The sequence below is a fragment of the Bos javanicus genome, chromosome 15, assembly GCF_032452875.1.
Source record: "Bos javanicus breed banteng chromosome 15, ARS-OSU_banteng_1.0, whole genome shotgun sequence".
In the NCBI taxonomy this organism is placed as follows: domain Eukaryota; kingdom Metazoa; phylum Chordata; class Mammalia; order Artiodactyla; family Bovidae; genus Bos; species Bos javanicus.
Window position 1 is genome coordinate 79,775,278 of NC_083882.1, and position 10,453 is coordinate 79,785,730.

At 36.8% G+C, this 10,453-nt stretch overlaps 1 protein-coding gene across 1 annotated transcript; it reads right to left on the reverse strand.

The window, feature by feature from the left end:
• Positions 1 to 4,897: 4,897 nt before the first annotated feature.
• Positions 4,898 to 5,839, reverse strand: LOC133261471 (olfactory receptor 8K3-like). The gene has a single exon (XM_061439948.1). The coding sequence runs from the start codon at positions 5,837 to 5,839 to the stop codon at positions 4,898 to 4,900; it is 942 nt and encodes a 313-aa protein (XP_061295932.1).
• Positions 5,840 to 10,453: the final 4,614 nt, after the last annotated feature.

The following is a 10,453-nucleotide window of genomic DNA, read 5'->3' on the forward strand; positions in this document are numbered from 1 at the left end:
AATTAGAAATACCAAGGGAACATTTGATTCACAAATGGGCTCGATAAAGGACAGAAATGGTATGGACCTAACAGAAGCAGAAGATATTAAGAAGAGATGGCAAGAATACACAGAAGAACTGTACAAAAAAGATCTTCATGACCCAGATAATCACGATGGTTTGATCACTGACCTAGAGCCAGATATCCTGGAATGTGAAGTCAAGTGGACCTTAGAAACCATCACTATAAACAAAGCTAGTGGAGGTGATTGAATTCCAGTTGAGCTCTTTCAAATCCTGAAAGATGATGCTGTGAAAGTGCTGCACTCAATATGCCAGCAAATTTGGAAAACTCAGCAGTGGCCACAGGACTGGAAAAGGTCAGTTTTCATTCCAATCCCAAAGAAAGCCAATGCCAAAGAATGCTCAAACTACCACACAATTGCACTCATCTCACACGCTAGTAAAGTAATGCTCAAAATTCTCCAAGCCAGGCTTCAGCAATATGTGAACCGTGAACTTCCTGATGTTCAAGCTGGTTTTAGAAAAGACAGAGCAACAAGAGATCAAATTGCCAACATCCGTTGGATCGTCAAAAAATTAAGAGAGTTCCAGAAAAATATCTATTTCTGCTTTATTGACGATGCCAAAGCCTTTGACTGTGTGGATCACAATAAACTGTGGAAAATTCTGAAAGAGATGGGAACACCAGACCACCTGACCTGCCTCTTGAGAAATTTGTATGCACGTTAGGAAGCCACAGTTAGAACTGGACATGGAACAACAGACTGGTTCCAAATAGGAAAAGGAGTCCGTCAAGGCTGCATATTGTCACCCTGCTTATTTAACTTCTATGCAGAACACATCATGAGAAACGCTGGGCTGGAAGAAGCACAAGCTGGAATCAAGACTGACAAGAGAAATATCAATAACCTCAGATATGCAGATGACAGCACTCTTACGGCAGAAAGTGAAGAGGAACTAAAAAGCCCCTGGATGAAAGTGAAAGTGGAGAGTGAAAAAGTTGGCTCAAAGCTCAACATTCAGCAAAGGAAGATCACGGCATCTGGTTCCATCACTTCATGGGAAATAGATGGGGAAACAGTGGAAACAGTGTCAGACTTTTGGGGGGTGGCTCCAAAATTATTGCAGATCATGACTGCAGCCGTGAAATTAAAAGATGTTTACTCTTTGGATGAAAAGTTATGACCAACCTAGATAGCATATTCAAAATCAGAAACGTTACTTTGCCAAACAAAGGTCCGTCTAGTCAAGGCTATGGTTTTCCAGTGGTCATGTATGGATGTGAGAGTTGGAATGTGTGGAAGGCTGAGAGCCAAAGAATTGATGCTTTTGAATTGTGGTGTTGGAGAAGACTCTTGAGAGTCCTTTGGACTGCAAGGAGATCCAACCAGTCCATTCTGAAGGAGATCAGCCCTGGGATTTCTTTGGAAGGAATGATGCTGAAACTGAAACTCCAGTACTTTGGCACCTCATGTGAAGAGTTGTCTCATTGGAAAAGACTCTGATGCTGGGAGGGATTGGGGCAGGAGGAGAAGGGGACGACAGAGGATGAGATGGCTGGATGGCATCACTGACTCTATGGAAATGAGTCTGAGTGAACTCCGGGCATTGGTGATGGACAGGGAGGCCTGGCGTGCTGCAATTCATGGGGTTGCAAAGAGTCGGACACGACTGAGAGACTGAACTGAACTGACTGACCTAATATTGAATAAATCAATCAATAAATATGGTAAGATCTCATTTTTTTATGCCGCCATTAATATCTTTCAGGAATATTTTCTAATTTTTACCATACAGGCTTTCATATTTTGTATATATCTTTAAGGATTTCATAGTTATGATGAATTTATAACAGGTGTTTAACAATTTAACAAGGCTATGATCTTTTCAGTAGTCATGTATGGATGTGAGAGTTGGACCATAAAGAAGGCAGAAAGCCTAAGAATCGATGCTTTTGCATTGTGGTGTTAGAGAATCCCTTGGACTGCAAGAAGATCAAATCAAGCAATCCTAAAGAAAATCAACCCTGAATATTCATTGAGAGGACTGATGCTGAATATGAAGCTCCAAAACTCTGGCCAGCTGATGTGAAGAGTCGATTCATTGGAAAAGACCCTGATGCTGGGAAAAATTGAAAGCAGGAGAATAGGGTGACAGAGAATAAGATGATTGGATGGAATCATCAATACAATGGACATGAACTTGGCAAACTCTAGGAGTTGATGAGGGATAGAACGGCCTGGCGTCCTGCAGTCCATAGAGTAACAAAGAGTCAGACGTGATTTGTCAACTGAACAATAACTACAACATTTAACAATTTCATTTCTAATATTTCATTTGTAGTATATAGAAATAAAAATTATTGTCTGTACTGATCTCTCCTTGACCATCCTAAATTCACCTTTTAATGCAATGCTTTTTTTATATAGCTTATATTTCTACCTGAACAATCTCATCATATACTAATAAATACAATTTAAATTCCTTCTTTCCAATCTGGACTGTTTGGTTTTTTTCTTTGCCATATTGAATGCCACCTCCATTAAAATGTCAATATCATGGGAAGGAAGAGTCCTACTTGCCTTTTTCTTGAATTAGTAAAAGTGTTTTTGAGTTTTTAAGGATGGTGAACAAAGAACAGTGCAGTCTCTCTATGATGTAAATAAAATTTCATAAATGTTAAAAATACAAAATTAAACAAAAAAGTGATAATTTTGAAGAGGATGAAAGTGAAAGTGAAGTCGCTCAGTTGTGTCCAACTCTTTTCGACCCCATGGACTGTAACCCACCAGCCTCTTCAGTCCATGGAATTTTCCAGGCAAGGGTACTGGAGTGGGTTGCTATTTCCTTCTCCAGGAGATCTTCCCGACCCAGGGATTGAACCCGGGTCTCCCGTGTTGCAGGCAGACGCTTTACTGTCTGAGTCACCAGGGAAGATATTTGTATGCATATCATATATAAACAAACTGTTACATATCTTATTACATTTTTCCTAGAAATATTGACCAAATCATGGAATTTTGTCTTTTGTTTGCTACAAAGAAATGATCAAACCATAGCAATCAAAAAATAGAATAAAAATTATAGAATATAATAAAATATTTTACAATAAAATATGCAATATGGTACACATATATTCATGCATATGTAGTAAAAGATTTTTTACACACTCTTATGAACCAATACTGAAGAAGGTTATCCCATAACAAAGGCACAAAGCTAGTTCAGCATAGACTAGACCTCTTATGCAAAAGTACAAAAATAATTAAAACACAAATTTTAAATAAGAAATATTTTTGTTTTTCAGACAGATAAGCAAATGTAACTATTTTATTTGATCAAAAAGAAGTTAGGAATCAAGATCCCAATAAAATATAAAAATATAACTCAAAGCTTCCATGGGAGAATCTCAAGAAATTTAAATTTTTTCCCTCTGGCTTTATTGTGACATAATTTACAGTTAATATGGTGTAAATTTAAAGTCGACAACATGTTGATTTGATGTATTTATATAGCTCAATATGGCTACAATTTAGCACTAGCTAACAGGGAGGCCTGGTGTGCTACAATTCATGGGGTTGCAAAGAGTCGGACATGACTGAGCGACTGGACTGAACTGAACTGAACATTTTCATGTTACATAATTATCATTCCTTTTTCTGAGGTGAGAATATTTAAGGCCCACTCTCTTAGCAACTTTCAAGTACAGAATATTATTAAAGACTATTAAGAAAACGTATCTGGTTCAGAGAATACTTTGGCCCCCTGATGTGAAGAACTGACTCATTGGAAAAGACCCTCCTGCTTAGAAAGATTGAACGCAGGAGGAGAAGGAAATGTCAGAGCATGAGGTTGGTGTATGGTATCACTGATGTGATGGACATGAGTTTGAGCAATCTCCTGGAGTTGATGAGGGACAGGGAAGCCTGGTGTGCTGCAGCCTATGGGGTAGCAAAGAGTTGGACATGACTGAGCGACTGAACTTGAATTTACAGACAAATAGTCTGATTTAGATAAATAAGATGCTGTGAGTTACTGAATTGCTAAGTGTGCTGAGTCTAAAGACTTCTAGGGCTCACATATAAAAGCAACTTGCCAGTCCAGGTTCGATGCACGATACTGGATGCTTGGGGCTAGTGCACTGGGACGACCCAGAGGGATGGTATGGGGAGGGAGGAGGGAGGAGGGTTCAGGATGGGGAACACATGTATACCTGTGGCGGATTCATTTTGATATTTGGCAAAACTAATACAATTTGTAAAGTTTAAAAATAAAATAAAATTTAAAATAAATAAATAAAAAAAAAAGCAACTTAACTGATGAGAACAGAGCAGGATCCTAAACTCTTCCACACGTGATAAGGGAGCCTCTGAATTAATTCAGATGAATGATGAATTCAAATCATTTTATTACACTGAGCCTCCTGGAAACCACCATAAGTTTAATTTTAATACATGCCTTAGAGAAGTATAGTGAATAAAAGCATAAGTACATGCTTACATAAAACCACATGTATATGCACAAACACATGTAGACACTAGGAAATTTATTCTAATAGTTGGGAATAATGATAATCATTTGAATCATTTTATATACGCTATTCTTTCTCACTTGACTCTCTTTACTTGTCCTTAGGGTGTCCTAACTCATTCTAAGGTATGGTGCTATTTACTTAATTATATTTGTAATTCATCTCTTCCCCTCAAGAAAGGCAGATATTTTCCCCCTTTGGGTGCTAAAGTATATATAGCACATAGAAGTATGACCAGCCCTTAGAAGGCAATTTCTAAATACGTGCTAAACATTTCCATACTTTTTATTCTTTTTAGAGACACACAGAGAACAGTTTGAAGCCCATCACCTAAATTATATGATTCATATTGTACACAAGACTTAAGAGAAAGAATTGCATATTCTTTTCCATGTACTTTGTAGGGCATGTTTTACATCTTTGTTCCTCAAACTGTAGATCAAGGGATTTAGCATAGGGATAATGAGAGTGTAAAATATAGATGCCATTTTATCTGTGTCAAATGAATGGTGGGACTCTGGTTGCACATACATGAATATTAAAGCCCCATAGAACACTGTGACCACTGTCAGGTGAGACCCACAGGTAGAAAAAGCCTTTTGCCTGCCTTCAGCAGAGCTCATCCTGAGAATGGATGCAAGAATAAGAAGGTAAGACACGAGAACTATCAGAAGAGAGAAAATCAAATTAAAACCTGCTGAGATAAGAATAATCAGTCCAATTTCACTTGCATTTGAGCAGAGCAAAGATAACAAGGGAAGACTGTCACAGTAGAAATGTCTGATGGCATTATAACCACAGAATGATGAGTCAAATATCTTTACAGTGATAAGAAGAGACTCAAATATGCTATACAAATAGGGCATTGCCACCAGCACTTGACATACCCTTTGCGACATGACCACTGGGTAGAGCAGAGGGTTACAGATGGCCACATAGCGGTCATAGGACATTGCTGCCAGAATAAAAAGCTCACTAATAATGAACACGAGAAAGAAAGTGAGCTGTGTGGCACAAAAGTAATAGGAGATTTTATTTTGATCCGCCACAAAATTTACTAACATTTTGGGGCCCACGGTTGTTGAATAACCAAGATCAGTGAAAGCCAGGTGCCTGAGAAAGAAGTACATGGGTGTCTGCAGCCTGGAGTCCACCTTAGTGAGGATGACCATGCCAAAGTTGCCCACCACAGAGATCACGTAGATGATGAGGAAGAGCCCAAACAGTGGAGCCTGCAGCTCAGGGCAGTCTGTGATTCCCATAAGGATGAATTCACTCAGCACTGTTCCATTGTGTGGTTCCATCCAGTTTTATGAGGAAACCTATTCTGGGTAGACACAGCAGCAGAGTCAATAGATTTTGTGTAAAATATCTTCTTAGATGTGTTAGTATGCAAAACTGGTAAGTAATATAAATTTAAATGTCCAGTTTAGCATATTTAAATGGAAGTCCATCTGTCACACATTAAAGTATACATAAATAGAGACAGAAGAAGATATGAAGGTAGATCAGCTATTCTCAATTAGAGTGATTTTACTCCCCCAAAGAATATTTTTCCACTGTCTGGAGACATTTTGGCTGTCATAACTGACAGTTGAAATGCTATTGGCTTGTAATATTTATAGGCCAATTAAAGCGTTCAATATCTTAACATATCATATACGCAACCTGTAACAATATTGAGCCAGTAGTCACAATAATATCCGAGTTGACAAGCACTATAGTACAGGTATAGAAACAGAGACAATTAGAGATACATAAATATATATAACAAAGCAAAACCGAGAAGCTAAACAATCATAAAATTAGGTATTATAATAATTATCATACTATTCCTTAAAGTTCTATCTTTATTCTTTATAAGATATAATCACAGAATGACATTTTAAAAAGGCATCTCTCCTAGGATATAGTTCAGTTCAGTTCAGTTGCTCAGTTGTGTCCGACTCTTTGAGACCTCATGGACTGCAGCATACCAGGCTTTCCTGTCCATCACCAACTCCTGGAGTTTACTCAAATTCATGCCCATTGAGTTGGTGATGCCATCCAGCCATCTCATCCTCTGTTGTCCCCTTCTCCTTCCACCTTCAGTCTTTCCCAGCATCAAGGTCTTTGCAAATAAGGCAGTTCTTTGCATCGGCTGGCCAAAGTATTGGAGTTTCAACTTCAAGATCAATCCTTTCAATGAATATTTGGGAGTGATTTCCTTTAGGATGGACTGGTTGGATCTCCTTGCAGTGCAAGGGACCCTCAAGGGTCTTCCCCAACACCACAGCTCAAAAGCACCATTTCTTTGGCACTCAGCTTTCTTTATGGTCCAACTCTCACATCCATACATGACTACTAGAAAAACCATAGCCTTGACTAGATGGACCTTTGTTGGCAAAGTAATGTCTCGTCTTTTTAATATGCTGTCTAGGATATAATGCATATGCTAATTATACAATAAATTCCCAAACCAAAAGTTCCCAAAATTCATATAACCCACTACTCAAACATAGTCTGTGAATGATATTTTTCCTTCAGGTGGTACTGACTCAAATTTAGCACACCTGACAGGTATGAATAAGTGTATGAATAAGAAATGCATAATGGACCACAGTGGGAATTAAATTTGTTCACGTGGTGAGTCATACCAGAACATGCCTGACTATGTATAGGACATGTAAGTCCATGTATGGAACATATATGTCTATAAATACAGTTTCTGCAGTGCCTTCATTTATGGTGAAAAGAGGGCAGCAGAGGATGGTGTGGCTAGATAGCATCACCAACTCAGTGAACATGAATTTGAGCAAACTCCAAGAGATAGTGAAGGAAAGGGAAGCATAGCATGCTTCAGTCCATGGGGTCACAAAGAGTCAGACAGGATTTAGTGACTGAACAACAACAAAGGGTTAATCTGGGTCAATAGTGTAAATTATCTAAAACTCTTTGTTACCATATATAATGGGAAACAGTGTGCACAGTTTTGAGGAAAGACACATGAAGAGTCAATAATTCAGTGAGTCTATCTTACCTGGAAATAGTTCTCAAATGTCAAATACATAGCTTTTTTTTTTTTTTTAATGTTTATTTGTTTCTAATAGTGATAGCAACTTACCTGAAAGAGATTTTCTTCACCATATAAACATATTCTCTGGACTGTTGTTTTATGTCTCTGTCATGGCTATAGTGATGGGTAAGTGAGGAATTGGTCAAGTAGGATGTAATACATAAAATTTATTTCAGTCCCCACCCCACCCCCTATCCTATAACTAAATGTAGAATCTATGTTATAGAATTAAAGTGGAACTTGGCAAATGTCACTGAAATATTGTGGATATTGGTAGCATATTGTACAACATGCAATATTATTTTTACCTGTAATGAAGTTTCTGTGTTGACTTCTTGTATTTCTTACATGGCTTTGAGAACAATATATGGATTCCCTTAGCTTTGAGACTCTCCCTGAGGAGATGACAAGCACTTTGTTGATTAGCCCTAATGCCTAGGAGAATGCAACAAAATGTCTGGAGGTCTTTCAATAATTGTCAAGGACAATTTGTATTCACCAGTGAGTAAATTTAATACTTTTTTAACTCTTATTTTTCACTCTTAGTTAACTTCCCACTTTTAGCACGTGGGGCTTTTGATTCAAATGATGTATTAATACATTTAGGAAAGGCCCATTTCTACAATGGTCTGCTCAAAGGGGTTAATTGTCAAATTCAAGGGTAGAGAAATGTCAAAATTCATTTTTAATATATCATTTTTTTAATTAAAAGGATTTAAAATTACACATTAGGTAAATGTGACATGTTATTTCCTTGATTTAGTTGGTTTTGCTGTTTTTCTTCAGTTCTGAGGCAGACATTAGTTGCTCATTTTTCTCATTTCATAGTTAGTTGCCATCTTCATTTATTTCATTCTGTCCAACTCAAATTCCTACTCCAACTTTCTTTCCCATCTATGAATATTTTATACTATGAGCTCAGTATGTCTTATAATGTGTTCAGATCTTTGATTTCTTTAACCAGCATACTTTTCAACATATATATCCTGCACATCTTCTGAGTTTATTATTTCATTACCCTTTGTATTGTAAATGGCACATGTATATATATATATATATATATATATATATATATATATATATACATATACATGTGTGTTTACATAATCAGTTGTATCTGACAATTTTTGACCATATGGATTGTAGCCCACCTCTGTCCATGGGGTTTTCCTGGTGAGAATACTGGAGTGGGTTGCCATTTCCTCTTCCAGAGGATCTTCCCAACCCAGTGATCAAACCCATGTTTCCTGTGTCTCCTGTATTGCAGGCAGATTCTTTACCACTGTGCCACCTGGAAAGTCAAAAATATGCATATTTTGGTTCATGCATGTTATGTATTATATTAATATATTCATATATATATATATATATGCATTGACAAGATATTTGCCTGTTGAGTTTGTATCCTTTCATCTTGCTGAATTCACAATTGTGAGGGGATTCCTGAACTCACATTTATGACAGAGTTCCTTGAGGTTTTCTGTTAGAAAACAGGTCCTTTGCAGTTATGAGAGAATCTAATTTCTTTCTTTTTCCACATTGTATGCCTTGTATGACATTTTTTATTAATTTCTGACATTTCTTGTTTGATCTGCTTTGTGCAACCATAAATGAATCTTCATTTTAGAATGTTTTTGCAACTAAATTTTAGATTATCTTATCTTTTAAGTCTGGCATCCTTTACTCTGCCTAATAACTTTGAGAGTTGTCATATTTTTGTGGGTACCAACAATTTATTACTCTTTACAGCAGCATGGAATTCACTTGTCACGATTTACTTATTCATCCTCAGTGGAGGAACATTTAGATTGTTTCCAAGGTCGAACTAATATAAATAAAGCTTCTATTAACATTTGCATAGAAAAAAATCTGCTGCTCTTTCTCTTGGGTAAGTACAAGGCAGTGAAATGGATAAATATTATGTTAGAGTTTAGATGTGTTTAAAATTTTAAGACAATTTTTTTTTTGTATTTTTATTGAAGCATAATTTACTTACAATGCTATGTTAGTTTTGGGTGTATAGCAAAGTGATTCAATCATATGTAAACATTTTTTTTTTCATCTTTTTTTCCCTTAAAGGCTATTACAAAACATTGAATATAGTTTTCTGTACTATAAAATAGGTACTTATGGCTATTTATTTTATATATAGTGTGTGTTTATGTCAATCCCAGACTCCTAAACTGCTCCCTTTTCCCCCACTCAGGTAGCCATTAGTTTCACTTCTATGTCTGAGGGTCTATCTGCATTATATATAGAGTTTCAATTGCAACACTTTCTTTCACGTTCCACATATAAGTGATATCAAACAACATTTGTCTTTCTCAGCCTGGCTTATTTCACTGAATATGATTGTCTCTAGATCCATCTATGTTGCTGCAAATGCCATTATTTCATCCACTGTTACTCATTTTTATGGCTGAGCATTATTACATTCTATAAATATACCACATTTTTTATCTGTTAGAGGACAAATAGGTTGCCTTCATGTTTTCACTATTGTAGATAGAGCTGCAATGAACACTGGGGTGTATCTTTTTTAATTATTGTTTTCTGTGGTTATATGACCAGGAATGGGATAACAGGATCATGTGGAAATTTTCACAGAACTAGAACAAGAAAATTTTAACTTTGTATAATAAAAAAGACTCTGAGGCGGTCTTAAGATGGTGGAGGAATAGGACGGAGAGACTACTTTCTCCCCCACAAATTCATCAAAAGAACATTTGAGCGCTGGCAAATTCCACAAAACAACTTCTGAATGCTGGCAGAGGACATCAGGCACCCAGAAAAGCAACCCATTGTCTTCAAAAGGAGGTAGGACAAAATATAAAAGATAAAAAGAGAGACAAAAGAGGTAGGG

Coding starts and splice junctions, on each gene's coding strand:
- LOC133261471 (XM_061439948.1), bottom strand. CDS start 5,839: ATGGAACCACACAATGGAACAGTGCTGAGTGAATTCATCCTTATGGGA.